The sequence below is a fragment of the Orcinus orca genome, chromosome 10, assembly GCF_937001465.1.
Source record: "Orcinus orca chromosome 10, mOrcOrc1.1, whole genome shotgun sequence".
In the NCBI taxonomy this organism is placed as follows: domain Eukaryota; kingdom Metazoa; phylum Chordata; class Mammalia; order Artiodactyla; family Delphinidae; genus Orcinus; species Orcinus orca.
The window spans coordinates 103,793,072-103,816,505 of NC_064568.1; the positions used below are offsets into that span (position 1 = coordinate 103,793,072).

Consider the following 23,434-nt stretch of genomic DNA (forward strand, 5'->3'; position numbering starts at 1 on the left):
GAAACGTGCAGAAGGGCGAGTGTAGGCCAGGCAGGCGTGGAGGAAGCAGCCTGCAGTGCTGGCCACCAGCAGAGACGGGACGTGTGGCTGACAGAGCCCTGGTCGCCGTGCCCAGGTCTCCTGGGAGAGCCCTGTTTCTTTACTTGGGTTCATTCCGGTCCGAGGGCTGCTGCCCCTGATAACCTCAGGTCCTCCCCTCCCTGGGCCCTGCCTCTCTCCTCTCCTCTTTCCTCCTCTTGGATCCAGGATTCTGGTTGTACCAGTTTGCAGTAACACAGGCTGTGTTTTCTCAAAATGACTAAATAAAATTAAAGTCAATGAAACAAGATTGCAACCCCGCCACTACCCCCCTCTCAAAACCGGTATGTTTGGAAATGTTATGTATATATATGAGATATGTCTGTCTGTCTGTCTAACTGGCTATCATAGGTAAGGAAAAATCCTGATAGAAATCACAAAATATTTATAATCAAATCACAGCAAGAACTACTTATCAGAACTTGTGAAATGTTGCTAAAGTGATACTTCGGTGAAATTTTGAAGTCTGAAATGCATATATTAGAAAAGAAGAATTAAAGTTAACGATCTGTGTGTCTATCTTAAGAAATGAGAAAGTGACACTAAACCCAAATGAATCAGAAAGATGGATGGAGACAACACAGGTGAGAGCTGTAGGGGTGGGCATTTGTGTTAGGTTGTTTCATTATAAAGAAAAGATCTGATGAAGTATGGCGAGATGTTAGTATCTATATAATACTGATGTCTGTTATGTTATATTGTGAGTGTTTGCTTGAATTATATTCAAACACTAGAGGCTAGTAAAGCAAACAGTAACTTTTATTATTTAAAGAAAAAATCAGTGCTTACAGTTTGAAACCTGTGTTTTGTCAGCTTTCCAATATGGGCTCCTGGGCGAAAAGACATGAGACTTTCTGAGCCCGTCTTAATGCCCCGGCCGCACCTCACCAGGGTGGGCCCCCAGCTCGCCTGCACCTTTGTGCAGCCACGTGGGACGGTGGCTTTTTGACTCTTGGTGACGACCCAGGTCTCCCAGCGTAGATTAACACTCTGATCAGACCATCCCAGTGTACCACTGAAGTCAGCTGTTTCTGCAAAATACATCATGAACATTTAGAAACTTGATTTTTGTTCAGACAGGTGAGGGAGTGACAGCTGTGACATCATTAGTGATGTGACTCTGAAATAAAAGCTTAGCACTGAGAGCTTTTGCAGCTTCTGCCTGACTTTGATTAGGGGCTCCCCAGAGCTGGTGGGGCAGGTGTTGGGTAGAGCAAAGATAACTTCTTATCATCGTCAGTCATGATTCCCTGACACTCTGTAACTGACATGAAACACAGGGACGCCTGGAGCGCTGCGCCCGCAGAGGCTGTGCTGTCATCCCCAACCTTGACTTCCAGCTTTTGCTTCTCCCACACAGGGGTGCCACCTGCTTCAAAATCAGGTCCCAAGGGAACACAGCCTCCATCCCTGGGCACGTGGCAGTGGCTGGTTTCTCAAGAGACCTTGTGACCTGCAAAGTCTCAAATATTCACTGTTTGGACTTTTACAGAAAAAGCAAGCTGACGCACTGCTCCAGACAGGCACACGGTTCTCCTTGATGGACTTGCAAATCTTGTTATAAATGTAAAATTACAAAACACATTGATAAGACACTAGTTTGGTTTGGGGTTTTTTCCCGAGGGGACTCCTCACCGTATTTCATCGTAAACACGAACAAACCAGCAAGGAGTCTGTCGCTCGTTACACTTGAAAACCATCACCCGCCTCCGGGAGGCGCTCTGGGCAGTTAGCAGCAAGATGAAACTAATTCTACAGTTGAGCCCTGGGCAGGTCAGGCTCCAGATGCTCAGAACGGAAGGTGCCCGTCAGGTCGCTAGGATGGGGGGATGGGGGCGTTGTTTTTAAACTTAAAATCATTCTATGAACATTTGTTTTTTGAGACAGAATATCACAAAAGCAGCCCTTCCATGAATTGCTGGAACGTGTTTTAGTAATCCAGCGTCTGGTGAAAAGTATACACAGATTTCTTGACACAGCTGGGAGGATACTGCTCCTTTCTGCCTCATTTTAAACATTGCAACTTCTACACTTTCTAAGAGAAAGCCAGAAACACCCAGGGCCACGGTCTTCTCTCGTCCGCTTGGGCCAGGAGAGAGTCCTGAGCACCCGCCAGCCTCCGCCGCTCGCAGACGGGTACCCAGTCCGACCCGGCTGGACGCTCCCAGCCCCCGACAGCTGTGTCTTGACGCCTCACCCGATGGGAAGAGCCTCACCCGCTCCGTCTCTTTGCAGGATCTTCCCAGAGTCCCTGCGGTGGCTCATGGCCACCCACCAGTTTGCGTCGGCAAAGAAGCTAATCCTGCGCTTCACACAGAAGAACCGCATGAACCCCGAGAGCGACATCAAAGGCGTGATGCCTGGTGAGCACGCATTCCCTTCAAACCCTCAGCCCCGCCAGGCTTGGGGGGCCCGCCACCCGTCCCGCCGGGACCGGGAGTCACCCCACATCACCCCTGGTGCCTTCGTTGCCCAGCCAGCTGTCCAGCTTCCTGGGGCAGTCGGTCCTCAGCTAGACCAGGAACGTGGCCAAGGCCAAACCCAGAGGACGGCGTGACCTTGCGTGCCCCTGCCCCTCGGGGGAACCTTGAGGGCTGAACCGCACGGGGCACACAGCCTTGCCTGCCCGCGGGTTGGTGCCGGCGGTCCTGGCCAGGGGGCGCTGGCCTTCGCTCCCCGTCTCTCCCGAACAGGAGAGAGAGAGCTGCTGTGTTGTCTGTGTCTGTCAGGACCTATTGGTTGGGCCTCTGAGGACGCGGAACACTTCAGACCCATAGAATCCGTTTGTCAGGAACGTCAGCACAAAAGCTAGATCAGATCCATGAGGCACCTGGAGGGCGTTAAAATCCAGGCTCCTGGGCCCCTCCCGGCGCCCAGAGATTCTCAGCCAGTAGATCTTGGAAGGAACCCTGAACATTGTCTGTTTAATAAGCACTAGAAGTGATTTATTGTGACCTGCAAAGTCTAAAATATTGACTGTTTGGACTTTTACAGGAAAAGCAAGCACCTAATATCAATATTAGAAGTGTGTTGATATTGTCTTAAATCTTTCCACAGCAGTTCTGTGCAAGGTACTGTAATTATCCCCATTTGCAGACGAGGAAACTGAGGCACAGAGAGATTGAGTATCTTGCCAGAGGTCACACAGCTAGTGAGTAGTAGTGCTGGGACTTGAGCCCAGGAAGCCCAGCAGAAGCAGCTTCCCTGTGCTGCTTCCGAGAGGGAGATAGGCGTGCTGGCGTGGCGGGCGGGGGGGTGAGGGGTGCGTGGACCTCGCTCCTTTCAGGCCACGTTTGCCCCTTTTGGAGCGTCTGGCTCTTGTCCCCAAACTTGTCCAGGCCCATCCATTAGCAGGTCAGCGCTCTTAAGTCAAAGTGCCTTGTTTCTGGCATTTCCCTAATTAAATCACCACACTCCACTTCTTTCAGGTTAAAATATTGTCTGGGAGAAGCTTGTTTTCTCCATCCTAATTACGCTGATTCGTTTCCCTCCTGTTTTTAGAAAGTGGTATCCTCGCTCAGGAGCTGGGCTGGTGCTGGTGCCTGTGCTGGGGGGCAGGCAGCAGCACGCATGACCCCCCCGACCGGGGGCTGGGGTGGCATGCGCTCACGCCCCGGGGCACGCGGCTCACGCCCGCCTCTGGGTCTCTGCTCCCTCCCAGCTGTCAGGCACACGGTGACAGTGACGGTGACGTCATGGCACCAGGGCAAAGCTGGAGGCAGGCGGGTGTCTGTTTCCTCGCAAGTGGCCCCTTGCACCTCCCTAGGCTGGACCGGTTTGCCTGCTTGAATGCTGTGTCCCAGCATCTTATCTAGGCCACTGGACCAGCATCCTGTCCCCAGCCCAGGCTCTCACCGGCCCTGACTCTTATCCTCCCTGCTGCCCTGCCCTCAGCCCTGCCTCGGGGGCTGAGACGCCATACAGGCGTTTAACCCTCATCAGAGCCTTTCCAATGGATCAGATCGCCCCTGCTGTACATACGGGAAAGGCGCCCAGGAGGCTGAGGGCTGGAGGCACGGCTTCCCTGCTCCCGGCATTCCCTCCGCATGGAAGGAGCCCCCGAGGAAGAGTGAACCGGCTTCCCTTTTCCTCCTTGGACGTGAGCCAGGTGCAGAGAGGGGGTCCCCGGCGTCAGGCCCTCTCCGGGCAGCCTGACCGCAGGGAAGCAGCCGAGTCTGGCGTCACCAGGTCAGGCAGCGAGTCTGGGGGCTACGAGGCCCCCATCAGGCCCACAGCGGCTTTACCCGAGCCCTTCTCGGTAACCGAGCGGGGATCCCACCCCACGTGCCTCACTCTGTTTTGTCCGTCCGTCCTGAACCCGAGGTGAGAAGCAGGTCCCTGTATCGGGCCACCTCACGGTCCCCAGCGTCAGGTGACTTGCACCAGTCACACCCCAGCAGGAGATGAAGCCAAGGCGGCCCCAGGCAGCGGAGCCCGGCGCCCTGCCTCTGACCCTCCGCACCTACTTCTGCTCCTGCAAGAGGCCTCGGGCCGGCTGGAGCCTCGCGCGTTGAGAGGGAATTTCTGGGGTCAGCAGGTGTCCCTGCAGGCCCAGGAAGGAGTCTCTGCAGTGGGTGGGGAGAGGCCAGGACGGTCTGGGTCGGCCGGAGCGCGGGGCCAGGAAGGCCTCATGGATGCTTGCGTGTCTGTGGTGGTGTCGAGAGGCTGGGGGTGCAGGTAACACAGAGAACATACCAACGGCCCGGGAGAGGTTAGTGTAATTCCACTTAGAATAACGCAGTTACCTCTGTAGACTACAGTCAGCTTGGGCTCCAGAGTTTAAAGCTTTAAAAAATGAAAGAAAAAAGGTCATAATTACAGTTACTACAGCTTCTTAACATCTATTTCATACGCTAGAAAGTATCAGGAATTAAGTTTTAGCTGCATTACCAAAAAAAAAAAAAAATTTAAACCTATACAGCCATGCGAATGGGCATTTAGTTTTTCTTCCTGGAAGACTTCCATGGTGGGCAAGCGTGGCTGTGATAAATAGGTTCCTGACCAGTTTCACAACAGTGAAGATACTCAGATCGTTGGGTCAACGCTATGTGTTTGTTAACCATGTTTCCGTGCTCTTTAAGAGTTTCCTAGCGTTCTGACCATGGGGAAAGTATGTCTGTAAATCAAATGAGCCTGTTTTCGCAGAGGGGATGATAAAGGCCAGGAGGACGTCAGGAGCTGAGCGTCCATGCCTGCAGCTCTGTGCCTGAATATTGACACGGAAGAAAGTTCTGGAAACTGAGGGAGCATGGTATCCCTCGGACGTAGGACAGGTGTCACCTTCTCCCTTGTGTGCCCCAGCTGGTGACACTGATCCAGACATTTTTTTAAAATAAAAAACTCCTAAACCGTTACGGTTCAGCAACGTGTTGCTCATTCTAGCTGTAACTAGTGAGGTTGGTGACCCTCTCGCCATTGGATGGCAGGAAAGAGGTAGGACGTCCAGGGGTAAGAGTACCCCTAAGCAGTACAGGCAGGGGGACACACCCCGGAGCCCCCCCCCCGAGGGGGCTGCAGCTCCTGGGCCCCTCTTGAGGCAACCCCACTCCCTCCGGGCCTTCCCACCCCACTGCGTGCTTTATTTTTAGTTAACTTGTTTTGAATCCTCTTCGGTTTATAGTAAAGTTACAAAGAGCACAGAATTTTGAAAAAGCCCCAGTCAGTCTCCCTGTTGTAACATCGCCAAGCGTGGCTTACGGGTCCCCCCTCCCTGCAGAGCTGGAGAAGGAGCTTTCCCGGAGGCCCAAGAAGGTCTGCATCGTGAAGGTGGTGGGAACCCGGAACCTGTGGAAGAACATCGTGGTGCTGTGCGTGAACTCGTGAGTCACGGGCGCAGGCGGGCTTGGGCCTGGGGCGGGGGAGAGGCGGCAGGGCCAGGTGAGCCTGAGCAACCCCGTCAGAGCTTCTGAACAGCTGTCTCACGGGCTACGGGTGCCTGCAGACGCAGACCCCCAGCCTCGGGGCAGCCCGGCATCTCCCCCCGCTTGCCACTCGGGCCGCACAGACGTGTCCCGGGGCACGGGGCTGCCGGAGAGCAGGCTCACGTCCAGGGCCGTCCTGGGAGCGGGGCTCTCTGGCCATGCACCTCCCGGGAGGCACCTCCCCCCGAGGCACAGTGGCGGGGGGCTCGGGGGCGACGGGACCCCCACGTGTGGGCCTCTAGGCACCATCACGGGTGCGGGGACCAGGCTGCCGAGTGTCCTAGCTCCGTGCGTGGAGCCAGCGCCTGCAGAGGCCCGACCCCAGGGTCACGGCGGGTGGTGATGGGCCGGCCCGGCCCTGGGTGTGACCTCCACACGTGGCCAGAGGCCCTCCCACCTAGCCGACCACATCCAGCCCGGCGCCCCAGGTTTGCACCTGCACCCCCGTGGCTCACGCTGTTTCCTGCCAGCACTGTCCCGGGTTCGGTGTGCACTGGCAAGCCTGTGCTGCTGACTCGCAGCTCAGCAACCCTGCCCTTCCCTGCTCGCCCAGGTGGGCCTCGTTCAGGGCCACAGGTCATCTGGGCAGTAGGGGGTTAGAGGTCACTGGGGGAGGGGAGCTCACACCCTTCGGTGCACAGTCTCAGGACGGCAGTCGTCGGTAGAGAGCGAGGCCCGGGGGCGGGCCTCTGGCCCTACGTCCCACAGCTGCTCCTGTCGAAGCCGCTCCTTTAATCAGCTCTCGGGACTGGGGTTCCAGGTTAAATAATTTGGGGGAGGATACAAAACAGCCCAGCGCCAAAGCAGTGGAAGAGCCCAGATCTAACGGACACCTCGTCCTGCAGCCGAGGCCCAGGCAGGGGAAGGGGCAGCCGCGCCGCACGCGTGGTCGGGGCCGAGCCCTCAGGCCCGTCTCTGCACAGTCAGCTCCAGCCCGGCCACCCGCTGCCCAGTCTCAGGCAGACGCCGGCTGGGCCAGTGGGACGGTTTACAGTGGGGTCACTTCTCCAACTTTTATTTTGGAAAAAACACAAATGGTGACATAGACAAGATGGGGAGTTTCCACCTTAATGATTCTTGTTTCGGGGGAGGCCGAGCCAGTCTCTCTGGCTTTGCTGTGGTCGGAGGACGTCCTTCCACCAGAACAACAAGGTGGGAGACCCGCCCTGAGACCAGGAGCCCCGCCGAACTCACACCTGTTAGGCCGTCCAACGCGGCCCAGGGGAGCCGGGTTTGGAGGAGGGCGGCTCCCTCCTGCAGGACTGGGTCTGTAGTTGACCTTGATGCGTCCTCAAGGTCTGCTGAAAGCACGGAGGAGGGAGGCTGGGAGAGAAGGGCGTTTCAGCTCAGGGACAGATGCAGGCGCTCGCAGCCCTGCTCCCACGGGGCACGTCCACCGGGGCCTCAGAGCCCTGCTGCCCTGTGCTCCCAGGGAACACGACACATCTTTATTCCTGTTCCCAGAGTGGACATCCGCCTGAGTGGCTGGGACACACGTTTCCCTGCGGGTTTTTGTGACCCTGTGGGGCAGGAGGGGGCTGAACCCAGGGCAGGGGGGGCGGGGGATGGTAAATTAAGCGTTGAACGGTCTCCAAGACCAGATGTCCTCACTGGCCTGACCCTTCCTGTCCCTCCAGGCCACATGAGCCGCGAGTAGCAGCGAGGGGTGGGGGGGGAGCCAGTTCTCGGGGCGGGTCCCCGAGTTTCCAGAACCCCGGGAGAGGCAGAGGTGTAGACGGGCGGTGCGTCCTAGAGGCTGTGCTCACCCGCTGTGCTGCCTGCCTGTCGGCCCGCCTGGAAAGTGGCTCTGATGGGCCCCCTCGGTGCCCACGATGCGGGCTCCAACGCAGGGACCCTGGGGGCGCCTGCCTCACGCCTGGATTTCGTGAGAGACAGCGTCTGAGCCGAGGGTCTCCCTGCTTTTATGCCTGCACCCTCCGTAAGGCCACGGCAGGGCGGTGACCACGCACATCCCCCCGACGTCCTCTCTGACGTGCGTTCCCCGCCACCTTCCGAGGGGCTGCTCTGCCCCTGGACGCGACGCAGGGTGTCCCGCGCCCGCCGGGAGGTGGTGGCCTCAGGCACTGTGTCCCCGCAGGCTGACCGGCTTCGGGATCCACCACTGCTTCGCGCGCAGCATGGTGGGCCACGAGGTGAAGGCGCCACTGCTCGAGAACTTCTACGCCGACTACTACACGGCGGCCGGCATCGCCCTGGCGTCCTGCCTGGCCGTGTGCCCGGCGGTGCGGCTCCTGGGGCGCCGGGGAGGCCTGCTGCTCTTCGTCATCCTCACGGCCCTGGCCTCGCTCCTGCAGCTCGGGCTGCTCAACCGTGAGTGGGCCCAGGCCCCGGGCGGGCGGTGGGCAGGGCCTGGCGTGCGCTCCAGAGCCCTGGGTGGGTGGGCAGCCCGAGGCGTCCTCCAGAATCCACGGCTGCAGGGGGCTGCTTTGGGGAGGACGAGCTCGCACTGAACACGTGCGTGGGGTGCCCCCTCCTCCCACGCGACCCCAAGGCTTCCCGCTGCCCCGGGGCTCCCTGGTAGCCGGGCCCTCACGGTGCTGGTGGGCGTGGTGACCCCACTGGGGGCCACGCTCTCCCGCTGTGATCCATCACGTGAGAAGGAATGAAGGACTTTTTCCTCACGTGAGATCAAGGGCGAGGTAGATACATTCTGACACCCTTGCACTGGGACCCTGCTTTTCAGCACTGCTTCCAAGTTCATCAGCTGCTCTTGGGGCCAGAGAGCTGCTCGGTAAACGTTACAAGTAATTTAAAGAAAAGCTAGCCAGTCCGTGTCGCCCACCCAACTCTACGAGGCACGCTCAGTGCAGCTCCTGGTGAACAAAAGCCCTCGCCCGCCACGGGGACGAGCTGCAGCGTATCTGACCGCCCGGGGCGAGGCGGGAGTGAGCCGGGCAGCCGAGCCTTCTCGCCCAGCATCGTCCCCCCCAGTGGACTCAGGCGCCGCGGGGACCCCGTGGCTCTGATGGCTGCCCTCGCCTCTGAGCTGTCAGAGCTCGGTCAGCGCTGCTGGGCAAGTCAGACGCCTGCAGTAGTGTTTCAGGTCTGCGTGGTGTCCAGGTGGGGAGGGAGGATCCAGAACAGGAGGAGGAGAAAGCAAACCGAGGCTTTCTCAGCCTTGTGCAAACTGGGTTATAGAAGAGCCAGCGTCTGACTCAGGAGCCGCTTTCTGACCCGGGCAAGTTCACGTGCAGTCCGCATCTTGCCGGGAGACTGGTCTCATTTTCAGCTGTGACGACATGGGGTCTGTCCCCCGGTGGGGCCGCCCAAGCTGCCCTTTGGGGAGTCTTCTGCAGCTCCCGCCGGTTGGGCGGACATGCAGGGGCACGGCAGCCCCGGGGCTCCCAGCCGCCCTTCTTAGTCCCTGAGCAGGGATGCCCAGGAGACCAGGCACCGTGGGGACCAGGCTGGGAGGGCACAGCGATGCTGTCTGCCGGGTCTGCCCACAGCACTTGGTGCCCCGAGCACAGACCAGCAGTGACTTGAGTAACTTTGGACATTCCCCCTTTGGCTTGAGGGAGGGCACTGCGTGCGGGCCCCTGCTCTCAGGAGCTGGCGTCCTCCCCAGGTCACGAGGCCAGAGGGGCCCAGCCCTCCCTTCCGAACAGAAGGAGCTCCATTTGGTCAAATGCCAGCCCTGATGCCCTGGACCCTCCCCCACGTCTGTGCCACGTCCCTCCTGCTCTCTGGCCCCTGGCGGCATCAGCTGGGCTCCCCGAGTGGGCCTGGCGGGCTGGCTGCAAGGCCACCCCTGCTGGTCCCGGAGCGGGTGTGCTTAGAAACCAGTCGCGTGGAAGCACGCGGTGGTAACTTCCGTCCGACCTGCTCTCTTTCTCCCCTCCCTGCCCGCCTTCCTCCTCGTGTGCTGCCGTTCCTGTGGTCCAGTGATCGGGAAATACAGCCAGCATCCGGACTCAGGTGAGCCGAACGCACGTGCGGCACCGTGTTGTCTTTTTTATTGCACCTGCAGGGCATTTTCACAAAGACTCACAGACCTGTGGTTTCCCTTTCCTCTCTCTCCCCTCCCCCTTTCACCCCAAGAGTTGCAGCTGAAGTTGGCCGTAGGTTGGACACTACACTCATCCACTTGTCCTTTCTGCCCCTCGCGCCTCTAGAAAGTCGGGCCGCCCGCCCCCCACCCGCTTTGTGCCCGGCTTGCACGCTGCCCTCGCCCCTGCCCCTGGCACCAGTGGCCAGCACAGCCCAGCAGCCTCCACTGTGACGCAGGGCCTTGGGGACAGGCCTGGGCTGGGCCACACGGCCCTGGGGGCCCGGCTGACCACGCTGCCAGGGGAAGCAGCTGTCCCCGCCTGTGAGCGACGCAAGCCTGCTACTCTCGGCCTCTGGGACGGCATAGCCTCTGCCCCGCACGCGACACTGCTGCGCACACGTGCCTGGCCTGACCGAGCCCGTGCCGCCAGGGCTCCCAGTGCAGCCTTGTGGGGAACTGGGCTGCGCCCCAAATGTGGGACCCCAGCATCTTGCTGTGCCCGCCTAGCGCCGCCTGGGTGTGAGGTCAGACCCGGTGCCACTGGCAAGATGCTCCAGTTGGTCCAGCTCGCTCCCTCCAGGCCCATAAGTTCTCCTCTCGGGGTTGAGTTCTCGTTCCCCTCGGTCAAGCCTGGGCTGCCCTGTCCCTGTATTGGACTGGTCAGGCCTGAGGCCAGGATGGCCAGGCTCTCTGGAACCAGAGACCTTTCTCTGGAGCTGAGCCGGAAGGCTGGACGGGAGGGCGTTGCCACAGCGTCGGGGAGACCACCAGCCTCCCTCCCTGCCGGCCGCTCTGGGCTACGGCGTCCGGCAGAGTCTGCCTGAGCCCCACAGTTTAGACCCGCAGGGACTCCCGGGGGACCCGACAGAGGCTCCTGCCAGAAGGGCTCTGACCTCCCACCCCGGGACACGCTGCTGCATCTCCCGGGTCTGCATCTCACACCGGGCAGAGGGGAGGAGGGAAGACCCTTCTTCGGCCCCAAGCCTCCCTCCGCCCCCCTCACCACCCCCCTGGTTCTCCCCCAGGAATGAGTGACAGCGTCAAAGACAAGTTCTCCATCACCTTCTCCATCGTGGGCATGTTCGCCTCCCATGCAGTGGGGAGCCTCAGCGTGTTCTTCTGTGCAGAGATCACTCCCACAGTAATAAGGTGCGTGGCGGGCCGCCCGTGCAGGGGCGCGTTTCTTCTGAGGACACGGGGGGCGGGGCTCCGCATCTGGCAGGGCTCCCGGTGAACGAGCCACCAGCTCTGCTCCGGCCTCCGGACGAGCTGCGGCCCGTGCTGGGTGTCAGCTCCCAGGCTGCTGTTCTGCCCTGACCCCCAGGGAACCCAGAGTGAGGTGAGGGCTGGACCCTGGGTCCCGTCCAGGCAGCTGGAGGGACGGGGAGCGTTGGGGGCGCAAGCAGCGCGGCAGGGCCTGGAAAAGGAGTGGAGTGGGGAGGCCACTGAATTCATGCCTGTGCTCTGCTCCAGCCCAGACGCTGTGCACTCTCCTAGGAGGGCTCCGGAAACAGTCTGTTTCACATACAAAGCAGATAGAAAGGGCCTTGGTTTTCTACTGGCCTGAGAGGCCAGTGTCTCCAGCCCAAAGAAGGGCCTCGGAGAGAAAGCCCAAGGAGTTACATCACTGATTTGTTGGACAAATATTGGTTAAGAAGCCGCCGTGTGTCCGGCAGAGGCCGAGTGTGCAGCCCGGCCCCCAGGAGTCCGTGTGGGTCTGTTTTCTGAAAGGCGGGGTGGCGGGCACTCAGCTGCCTTTGCTTTCCTGGTGAGGGGAGGGGGGGTCTGCTCCGTCCGGCACCGTCCCGGGCAGCGGTACGCGGCCGGGCACACCCTCTGGTGCTGTCGAGGTTACAGCGACACGGAAGGGTTTCCTTTCGTAAAGGGCATCACCTCCCTGCCGTCACGCTGTCTGCCCGGTAGCGACTGTTGTGACTTCCGGTCAAGCTCCCGAACTCGGTGTGGGAACGTGTCAGCTTGCCCAGCGCACACGCTCTGCTTGTTAAAGTGTAATTGGGAGTGGGGCAGTTAATCGGCTGTGGGATACCGCCCAGAAGCCAGCATGATCGCACCCTTCCATCCTCCCTTTCCCACGTGGGCGACAGGCAGGGGCCAGTCCCATTCAGGCAGGACGCCCGGGACTGACCATCTGGTCCCTGGTGCCGGGCTCTGGGAGGAGGCCCGCGTCTGCAGGCGTCATGCTGACACAGCATTGTCACTGGCCTCGCTCTGGTTCATCCTCCTGGATTCTTACATACACATGCCAAGCCTGAAGGCTGTCCCGTACCCAGGGCATCGTGCGTTTAAGAAAAAGCAAGCAAATGCCAGTCACTCACCCTGGTCCAACCCTCTGCTTAACCTGACACGGGAAGTGAGCCTGGGGCTTATTTCATGCGGGACATTGCAAAGCGCCCCAGGCGGAGAGCAGCCCCCCCCCCCCCGTGTCTTTCTTTACCCAGTTAATGTCCTTCCTTTACCAAAGAGCCCAGCAAGGAGGACTCTTTCAGGAGACCGGAAGTCGAGGTCAGACTTGTATCTTTCTCTGGGGGTGGCCAGCCTCCCCTTCAGCAGTCGGCAGACCCCGTTAATCATCATTAGATTTTGCTGAAAAGAGCTAAACAAGCTAAACTGAAGGAAATGCAGTATCCTTTTCCTCTCTGAGGCAAACCTGCAAAGATTATTTTGGGGATAGAAAATGTTCTCGGGGTCAGCTTGCCAGGATGACAAACTAGAAAACATGTTCACTTGACCCTAGGTGATGCGTTTATAGTTGCAGAGGCAGGAGATGAGGTCTGGGGGGGTCTCCTGGTGGGGACAGAAGGCTCTCTGGTGTTACCGGTGAGTCACTCTCCCTGCTGGACACCCCTCGTCCCGGCCCTTCCTTGCGTGCCCACCCAGGGACAGTCCCACGGAGTCGTTGGGAGGAAATGGACTTCCTGCCTCCCCCGACTTCTCACGGGTGAGCCAGGAGGAGCTGGGAGGGCCACTCAGGTCTGCGAGCTTCACGTTGCCTAGTGCAAAACTAGCCTTTTCTGCAACACGGTGTTAAAAACACACCCTCTGAACGAAAACAGTAGCGAAGGTTAGGGTTGGCTAACGAGGAGCGAAGAGCAGGGTAAGAACTCCTTTGCACAGAGCCTGGGGGACGTTGGCTGTCCACGCGTGACAGCTGTCCGGCGCGCCCACCCAGACGCTGACGGCGCCCTCCCCGTGGCCGGCTTCTCAGCATCCTCCCCTTGGGCCTCGGCGGTGTAGGGGCAGCTGGTGGCTTACCTGGAAGCTGCAGGAGGGTCCCTGAGGCCTCTCTGTCTCCGTGTGCCCTCACAAAGCAGGGCGGGGGGGTGGGGCAGGCGCTGGTGGCAGGGACGCATCCCTCACCTCCCGACACCTCGTCAGGCTCCCAGAGCACCGGCCCCGGCTGCGGGGTATTTCTTCCTTTTTCATTGAGATGTAGTTGATATACAATATTATGTTTCAGGTGTACAACACAGTGATTCACAATTTTTGAAGGTTAATATATAGCAACTTAAAGGTAAATTATAAAATACTGGCTGTAGTCCCCGTGTTGTACAGTACATCCTTGTAGTTTGTTTCATACCTAATAGTCCGTACCTCTCACTCCCTACCCCCATGTCGCCCCTCCCTGCTTCCCGCTCCCCACTGGTAACCAGTCTGTTTCGTTTTTGTTATCTTCCCTAGTTCGTTGTATTTTTTAGATTCCAAACGTAAGTGACATCGTACGTACTTGTCTTTCCGACTGGTTTCACTTAGCATAATGCCCTCCAAGCCCATCCATGTTGCAAATGGCAAAATTGCGTTCTTTTTGACGGCTGAGTAATATTCCACTGCATACGTCTACCGCGTCTTCTTTGTCAGTAGACCTTTAGGTTGCTTCCATGTCTTGGCTATTGTAATACTGCTACGAACTCAGAGGTGCATGTATCTTTTTGAATTAGTATTTTCAGTTTTTTTGGATATATACCCAAAAGTGGAATTACTGGATCATATGGTAGTTCTATTTTTAGTTTTTTGAGAAACCTCCAGACTGGTCTCCATAGCGGCTGCACCATTTCACATTCCCACCAGCAGTGCGCGAGGGTTCTCTTTTCTCCATGTCCTCGTCAACATGTTACCTGTGTTCTTTTTGATGATGGCCATTCTGACCCGTGTGAGGTGATGCCTCATTGTGGTTTGGATTTCCATTTCCTGATGACTAGCGATGTTGAACAGCTTTTCATGTGCCTGTTGCCCACCTGCATTTCTTCTTTGGAAAAATGCCTATTCAGTTCTTGTGCCATTGTTTCAATCGGGGTTTTGTTTGTTTTTGATGTTGAGTTGTATGAGCTGTTACATATTTTGGATGTCAACCCTTTATTGGTCATATCATTTGCAAACAGGGTCTGCCATGCAGTAGGTTGTCTTTTCATTTTGTCCATGGTTTCCTTTACTGTGCAAAATCTTTAAAAAGTTAAATTAGGTCCCATTTGTTTCTTTTTGCTTTTGTTTCCTTTGCCTGAGCAGAGGGGCCACTTCACCGCCTGACATCTCCTCACCCGCTCCCTGGCTGCCCACCCCCTTCTCCGGCTGAGCTCTTCCCTCCCCTCAGGTGCCCACGCCTTCCTCCAAGCGTCTTCCTTCCGGAGACCTTCCTTCTGGCTCCTCCCTGTGCCCACCCCCAATGGACCCCACCTGATGTCACTGCTCCAGACATGCCTCAGGAACGGGCACCAGGAGGAGAGATGGCCTGTGTGTCACGTGACACGTGGGGTCGTTTAGCTTGTTTTAAAATTTGCATCATATATATATAAATGTTTATAACACACGCTCAATGAGTGACCGCAGGCCGAGGGGGTGATGGGTAATCCTCACCGTTAAACAGCAGGAGGGGGACAGACAGGACAGGGGACAGCCAAGCACACAGGTCGCATCCCCCCCCCCCCGAGCCCCCGACTCGGGCCTTTAGCAGGCAGGGAACCTGTGTTCCTCCGTGGCCTTGGGCACGTCCTTCAGCTGGGCTCATCTCTGCCCCAAAACAAGACTAGTCATGACGGCCTTCTCGTGGGGGAACTGGTGGGGGACAGACTGTACACAGAGGGTCTGGCCGCAGCAAGTGACAACCGGTGGTGTTCATTATTCCTACCTGAATATTTTCGGCAGTGATATTTCTGTAAAGATGGGCAGAAATGTTTCTTCGTCCTTGACTTCACAGGAAGGTAGTCAAGACAAGTAATGCAGAGAAGGAAGTGGAAAACAGGTTTGTTTTCTGTGTTCAAGACGCTGGTATTAACATGGTTAAAAGAATGATTTGAAGATTCTTTTTTGTTGTTGTTTTTGGTTTTTTGTTTATTTTTTTTCCTTTATTTTTATTTTTTTCTGAAGATTCCACAAGTTTTGTCAAGCTGCCTGTGTACCTATCTTTCCATTATTACTAGTAAAATAAAGACAGCCAGTAAAAGCCTTCGAGCTCCGAAAGCACTAGAAGGCAGCCTTGCTCCAGGTTCTCCTTTATCTGTAAATCGAGGCGGCTGCCACTCTCCTATTTAAACGTGAGCGTGTGCTGCCCTCTCGTGACAACCTGGAGAAAAGCAGAAAATGTACAGAGTCAGCATTTGCGGGGAGAAAGATGAAGTTACACCTTAGAACCAAGCACGTAATGATCCCATTCTCTAAACTGAGATTTCTAAAAGGAACACAGATCCAAAAATGGAATACCAGATTCTGCCAGTTGTTCCTAACCTAATTTCAATGTCTCCTTGATAGAAAACCAACAGAAAATTGCTTTTGTGGAAGAAAATACTTAAGGCTATATTGCATATTACATATGCACGCATATTACATATGCACGCATATTACATATGCACGCATATTACATATGCACGCATATTACATATGCACGCATATTACATATGCACGCATATTACATATGCACGCATATTACATATGCACGCATATTACATATGCACGCATATTACATATGCACGCATATTACATATGCACGCATATTACATATGCACGCATATTACATATGCACGCATATTACATATGCACGCATATTACATATGCACGCATATTACATATGCACGCATATTACATATGCACGCATATTACATATGCACGCATATTACATATGCACGCATATTACATATGCACGCATATTACATATGCACGCATATTACATATGCACGCATATTACATATGCACGCATATTACATATGCACGTGTACATGGATTGCATTTTATATATATGCATCTGTAGAGATGTCGGCACTTTTTAAAAACAAGTCATCGAACCCTACCATAAATCAAATACGTTCCATCTCATTTGATGTGACTTGCTACCATGACATAGTTCACCTAGACTCTGAGGGGGAGCCAGCTCCTTGCTCAGGAATTCCTCGTGGGCTGTGCACTCACGTCCCTGTGCACTAACCATGTGAGCACTTTACTGCACTGAGCAGGGAAGCCTCTCGTGCTCATCAGCACCACCCCACTCAACTTACGGGAAGGTCAGGCAGACGTGGGCAGTTTTGTTTTAAATAAGTTTACTTATTTATTTTTGGCTGCGTTGGGTCTTCGTTGCTGCGAGTGCAGTGAGCCGGCTTCTCATCGTGGTGGCTTCTCTTCTTGCTGAGCTCGGGCTCTAGGCACGCAGGCTTCAGTAGCTGTGGCACGAGGGCTCAGTAGTTGTGGTGCACGGGCTTAATCCATGGCATGTGGGATCTTCCTGGACAGGGCCCGAACCTGTGTCCCCTGCATTGGCAGGCGGATTCTTAGCCACTGCACTACCAGGGAAGTCCCACATGGGCAGTTTTAGAGAAAATGATCTCTCACTGGTATCAAAGGCCCGTGAAACACGTCCTTTATTTCCGGTGCCCCAAATAATCCCTTGCAGCCTCCCGTGGCTTCCTGGAGTGGCCAGACTCACAAGGACTGAAGAGGTATTTCAGGTGCTCGTTTATTCACCGTCCAGTGGAGTCAGTCGCACTGCTCTTTGTAAGGTCTTCATATTCACTCTGCCCCATTGACTGGGACGGTGGCCCTCTTGCCGAGCAACCAGGGTGATCTGATCTGCAGCATCCCCACATTTATGAAACACAGTGTGTGCCATGGGTGTTCCAGAAAAGAATCCTTGACCCTCTTTTCTCCATTGTACATTCTTGGCTAAGTCCAAGAACATTCTAAGTCCCACTTGATTGTGGTGTATGATCCTTTTAATATTGTTGGATTTGGTTTGCTAATGTTTTGTTGAGGATTTTTGCATCTATGTTATTAGTCAGCAGCCTATAACTTTGTGATATTTTTGTCTGGTTTTGGTATCAGGGTGATGGTGGCCTCATAGAATGAATTCGGAAGTGTTCCTTCCTCTGCAGTTTTTTTGGAATAGTTTGAGGAGGATAGGGGTTAGCTCTTCTCTAAATGTTTGGTAGAATTCACCTGTGGAGCCATCTAGTCCTGCACTTTTTTGTGTTTTGGGAGTTTTTAAATTACTGATTCAGTTTCATTACTGGTAATTATCTGTTCATATTTTCTATTTCTTCCTGGTTCAGTCTTGGGAGATTGTACCTAAGAATTTGCCCATTTCTTCTAGGTTGACTATTATTATTGGCATATAGTTGTTCACAGCAGTCTCTTACGGTCCTTTGTATGTCTGTGGTGTCAGTTGAAACTTCTTTTATCATTTATGATTTTATTGATTTGGGCCCTCTCCCTTTTTTTCTTGATGAGTCTGGCTAAAGGTTTATCAATTTTGTTTAGCATTTCAAAGAACCAGCTTTTAGTTTCGTTGATCTTTTCTACTGTTTTTTTAGTCTCTATTTCATTTATTTCTGCTCTGATTTTTATGATTTCATTCCTTCTACTAACTCTGGGTTTTGTTTGTTCTTTCTCTAGTTCCTTTAGGAGTATGGTTAGGTTGTTCATTTGAAAATTTTCTTATTTCCTGAGGTAAGCTTGTATCACTGTAAACTTACCTCTTAGAACTGCTTTTGCTGTGTCCCATAGGTTTTGAATTGTTCTGTTTTCTTTTTCATTTGTGTCTAGGTATTTTTCTGTTTCCTCTTTAATTTCTTCAGTGATCCACTGGTTGTTTAGTTGCATATTGTTTAGCCTCCCTGTGCTTGTGTTTTCTGCAGTTCTGTTCTTGTAGTTGACTTCTGGTATCATAGTTTTGTGGTCAGAAAAGCTGCCGGATATGATTTCAGTTTTATTAATGTCCTGAGGCTTGTTTTATGGCCTAGCATGTGATCTGTCCTGGACAATGTTCCATATGCACTTGGAAAGGATGTGTATTCTGCTGCTTTCAAATGGAATGCTCTCTTTATATATATATCAATTAAGTGCATCTGGTCTCGTGTGTCATTTAGGGTCAGTGTTTTCTTACTGGATGATCTGTCCATCGATGTGAGTGGGCTGTTAAAGTCCCCTATTATTGTGTTACTGTCAATTTCTCCCTCTGTGTCTGTTAACATTTGCCTTATATATTGAGGTGCTCCTGTGTTGGGTGCATATATATTTACAATGGTTATATCTTTTTTGGATTGATCATTTTATCCATAATGTGGTGTCCTTCTTTGTCTCTTGTAATAGCCTTTGTTTTAAAGTCTACTTTGTCTGATATGAGTATTGCTACTCCAGCTTTCGATTTCCATTTGCATGGAATATCTTTTTCCATCCCCTCACTTTCAGTCTGTGTCTGTCCCTAGGTCTGAAGTGGGTCTCTTGTAGACAGTATGTATACGGGTCTTGTGTTTGTATTCATTTAGCGAGCCTGCGTCTTTTGGTTGGAGCATTTAGTCCATTTACACTCAAGGTAATTATCGATATGTATGTTCTGACTGCCATTTTGTTCATTGTTTTGAATTTGATTTTGGAGGTCTTTATCCCCCTTTCTTCTTTTGCTTTCTTCTCTTGTGATTTGACGACTATCTTTAGTTTTACGTTTGGATTCCTTTTTCTTTTTTATGGGTGTATCTACTACAGATTTTTGACTTGTGGTTGCCATGAGGTTTTCATATAGCAGTCTATGTATATCATATAGCAGTCTATGTATATAATATACATGTGACTGTTTCAAGGTGCTGATCTCTTAATTTCAAAACTCTGCATTTGGGACTTCCCTGGTGGCTCAGTGGTTGGGAATCCGTCTGCCAATGCAGGGGACACAGGTTTGAGCCCTGGTCCAGGAAAATCCCACATGCCGCGGAGCAACTAAGCCCTCGCACCACAACTGCTGAGCCCGCAAGCCTAGAGCCCATGCTCCGCAACAAGAGAAGCCACCACAATGAGCCTGTGCACTGCAACGAAGAATAGCCCCCGCTCACTGCAACTAGAGAAAGCCCTGCAGCAATGCAGCCCTGCACCAATGCGGCCAAAAGTAAATTTTTAAGAAACAAACAGAACAAAGGAAACCCTGCCTTTGTCCTCTTCTCCCCTCACATCCTATTTTCCATCTAACTGTTCTGTCCATCCCTTAACTGCTTATTGTGGATATACATGATTTTACCATTTCTGTCTTTTAACCCCCCCACTAGCTTTGTTTGTGGATGACTTCCTACCTTTACTATATGTTTGCCCTTACCACCTAGTTCTTTCCATAGTTTTCTTGTTTCTAGTCGTAGCTATTTATTTTTCTTTTAGAGAAGTCCCTTTAACATTTGCTGTAAAGCTGGTTTGGTGCTGAACTCTTAGTTTTTGCTTGTCTGTAAAGCTTTGATCTCTCCATCAAATCTGAACGAGAGCCTTGCTGAGCAGAGTATTCTTGGTTGTAGGTTTTGTCCCTTCATCATTTAAAATAGATCATGCCATTCCCTTCTGGCCTGCAGTTTCCACTAAAAAACAGCTGATAGCCTTACGGGAGTTCCCTTGTATGTTGTTTGTTGCTTTTCTCTTGCTGCTTTTAATATTCTATTTCTATTTTTTGGTGCTTCAATCGCAGTGAGTCTTGGAGTGTTCCTCTTTGGGTTGATCCTGTTTGGGACTCTCTTGCTTCCTGGACCTTGATGTCTGTTTCCTTCCCCAGGTTAAACAAGTCTTCAGTGGTTATGTCTTCAGATATGTTCTGTGCCCCTTGCTCTCTCTCCTCCTCTGGGACCCCTGTAATGCAAGCATTAAGTGTGCCTGGTGTTGTCCCAGAGTCTCTCTCTCTCACTCTGGCCTCACTTCTTTTCATTCTTCCTTCTGTTCAGCAGCAGCAGTGGCTCCCACTGCTCTGTCTTCCAGCTCACTGATCCTTCCTCTGTATCACAGTCTGCTGCTGACGCCTTCATTTCAGTTACTATAGTCTTCACCTCTGTATGGCTGTTCTTTATATTTTCTGACTCTTGTTAAAAGCTTTTAACTCCTTGCTCTGTGCATCCATTCTTCTCCGACTTCTTTGATCATCTTTACTGTCATTATTCTGGACTCTTTCTTGGGTAGACTGCCTGTCTCCACTTCGCTTAGTTGTTCTCCTGGGGGTTTATTTTGTTCCTTCGTCTGCAGCAGGTTTCTGTGCCACCTCGTCTTGTCTGAGTTGCTGTTTGTATATTACGTATGTGGTAGGTTGTTTCTTGACCTCAGCAGTGGCCCCCTCTGTGGGAGACATTACGCATCCCAGCAGCACACTCGTCACCAGAGCTGTATGTAGGGGCGCCCCCTGTGAGGGCTGTGTGGTTCCTTCTGTTTTGGAGGGCTGGCTACGTGGGTGGTCTGGTGGGCTTAGTTGGCACCCGGTCTGGTTGACTGCCAAGCTCTGCCTTGTGTGGAGGCCACTGGTTGGTGGGGCCTGGTCAGGAGGCAGCTGACTGCAGAATCCCCAGGGACCCTGGGGCTAGTGCCAGGTCACTGATGGGTGACGTCAGGGTCCAGGCGACTCTGGAGCTGTTGACCCCCTACTGCTGGGTGAAGCCAGGTCCTGGGGTGAGTGCCAGAGAGCTGGTGTAAGATCGCTGGTGGCTGGGGCCAGTTCCTAGCACAGTTGGGTATGGGGTCCGGGGTGTCCAGAAGCTTGCACTGGCCAGCTGGGAGCGCCGAGGTCTGCAAGCTGCAGGATCGTGGTTTTCCTGCTTCTGGTTTCTGCCCCGTGGTGGGCGGGACTGGTCTAGAGGCTGTGCAGGCTTCCTAGCAGCAGAGGCCAGCACCTGTCAGCTGGCGGGTGGAGCAGAATCTTGGCCCTCTGGTGGGCAGGGCCATGTCCAGAGGTGGCCAGCTGCGTGCTCAGGAAGTCTCTAAGCAGCCTGTCCGCTGAGGGGTGGGGCTGTGTTCCCACCCGGCTGGTGGTCCCAGCACTGGCACCTACAGGCGGTTGGGTGGGACCGGGTCTCAGAGCTCATGAGCCAGGACGGTGGTCGCCGGCACCAGCGTCCCCATGGTAGAAAGCTCCCAAATATGTCTGCCACCAGCATCTGTGTCCCCAGGGTGAGCTGCAGTTGCCCCCTTGCCTGTCTGAGAGACTCTCCAAGTCCAGCAGGTACGTCTGGCCCAGGCTCCTATCAAGTTACTGCTCTGCCCTTGGTCCCAGTGCACGTGGGATTTTGTGTACTCCCTGTAACAGTGGAGTCTCTGTTTCCCCCAGTCCTCTGGGACCCCTGAAAGCCCCCCCATCCCCGGGGGCCCGTTTTCCTGGTATAGGACCCGCGGGCTACGGAGCCTGACGTGCGGCTCAGAACTGTCTCCTGTGGGAGAACCTCCTGTGGGAGAACCTCCGCGATGTGCTTGCTCTCTGGTGTGTGGGTCGCCCCCCCCGGTGGGGGTCACGAGCCTCGATCATCTCGCACGTCTGCTCCCCCTACCTGGCTCATTGTGGCTCCTCCCGTGTCTTCAGCTGTGGATCTTTCTGGCAGGCTCTGGTCCTTTGTGTCCAGCTGTAGATCTTTCTGGCTCTGGTCCTGTTCATCGATGGCTGCTCCGCGCAGCTGTGAGTCCGGCGTGCCCACGGGAAGAGGCGAGCTGGGGGGGTCTTTCCACTCCACCACCTCGGCAGCTCTCCTGTCGACGTGTCCTTGATGCCTTCTTTAACCCCCGGCCACCCTCCCCGCTTCTAAATGAAGAGCAAGCCTTGGAAAAACAGCGTAAATGGATACAGCGTTGAGAAACAAAATGTTACGTTATTCACGGCAAGCGAGGCCGCTTGTCCCCTACAGTGGTATTTATCACAGTCACCTAGTAAGAAGTTTTGGGCTGGCGAGGAAAATGTTCACTGAATAGCGGGGGCAGCAGATGCAGGAGGTGAAGGGGGTTGGGGGAGCTGGCCGTGCGCCGGCGCTGGGGCCCCGTGCCTGTGGGCCCGACCCGCCGCCTACCTGCGCGTTCCCCGCAGGTGCGGCGGCCTGGGGCTGGTGCTGGCCAGCGCGGGCTTCGGCATGCTGACGGCGCCCATCATCGAGCTGCACAACCAGAAGGGTTACTTCCTGCACCACATCATCTTCGCCTGCTGCACGCTCATCTGCATCATCTGCCTCTTGCTGCTGCCCGAGAGCCGGGACCAGAACCTGCCCGAGAGCATCCCCGACGGCGAGCACTACACGCGCCAGCCCCTGCTGCCGCCCAGGCGCGGGGAGCAGCCCCTGCTGCTGACCAACGCCGAGCTCAAGGACTACTCGGGGCTGCACGACGTGGCCGCCGCGGGCGACGGGCTGCCGGACCGTGCCACGGCCAACGGCGGGCGGCCCATGTAGCAGGGCCCTGGGGGCAGACCGTGGCCATGGGTGGGCCCACTCTGCTGAAGCTGGCGTGGGGACCCCCGAGGAGCCCATGTGTGAGGAAGAGGACTTTGCAAACGACCCTTCAAAGACTTTCCTTTCTGCCATGAAACGTTTGTATTTATTTTGGTCATTTTTAAAGAGCACTTTACTCCCTTCCCTTCACGGGTCCCACCTCCTCAGGAAGAGGGACGCGGTGGCCGAGGACACACCGTGAGGACTGCGCAGCCCAGGCTCCCCGGGAGGTCTGCTGCGCCCTCAGAGCCAGCTGTCCCCAAGGCCGTGCACAGAGACCAACCAGCCACCGTCTGGAGCACTCCCACAGCTGTGCTTTATTCAGACTGAAATGTAAATGGTTAGGGTTTTGCTAGAGTCTGTATATGGTTTTTAAAGGTTTTCTCTGTAAGGTAAGAGCTTCTGCTCCATGTGCTGGGGGAAAGCAGCTCACGGTATCATTAAAACCAGCTTAGTCTTTCCCGCGAGATCATCCTTTTATACTTGATGCTGGAAGCTCTTTGGGGGAAGAGCCTGATTAGTGGCGGTATCGCCACGGTCTCCAAGGCAGGTCTGCCCAGCTCAGCTCCCGAGCAGCGACGCCATCGATCAGAGACAAGTTACTGTTATCACCCCTCCTCCCGGTTCAGCTCCAGCAGGAAAGTCCCCTCTTGCAGTCAGCTTTTCTGCCAGCACGACATGAACACACGGCTACTTCCTGAACTAACACCAATAGGAAAATAACTCAATAG

The 23,434-nt window shown here is 54.6% G+C and overlaps 1 protein-coding gene across 4 annotated transcripts in view; it reads left to right on the plus strand.

Annotated features, from left to right (window-relative positions):
• SLC22A23 (solute carrier family 22 member 23) overlaps positions 1–23,168 on the plus strand; it is a 141,415-nt gene extending 118,247 nt beyond the window's left edge. For 2 of the 4 annotated variants that reach the window (XM_049715415.1, XM_012537182.3), the window contains 6 exons: positions 2,314–2,441; positions 5,795–5,897; positions 8,098–8,330; positions 9,906–9,938; positions 11,037–11,160; positions 22,307–23,168. In XM_049715415.1, the coding sequence (XP_049571372.1) occupies positions 2,314–2,441; positions 5,795–5,897; positions 8,098–8,330; positions 9,906–9,938; positions 11,037–11,160; positions 22,307–22,664 (979 nt within the window). In that variant the 3' untranslated portion in view covers positions 22,665–23,168. Of the gene's footprint in view, positions 1–2,313; positions 2,442–5,794; positions 5,898–8,097; positions 8,331–9,905; positions 9,939–11,036; positions 11,161–22,306 lie in introns of those variants that run through there. The other 2 variants (XR_007479481.1, XR_007479482.1) reach the window with 2 other exon arrangements.
• Positions 23,169–23,434: the final 266 nt, after the last annotated feature.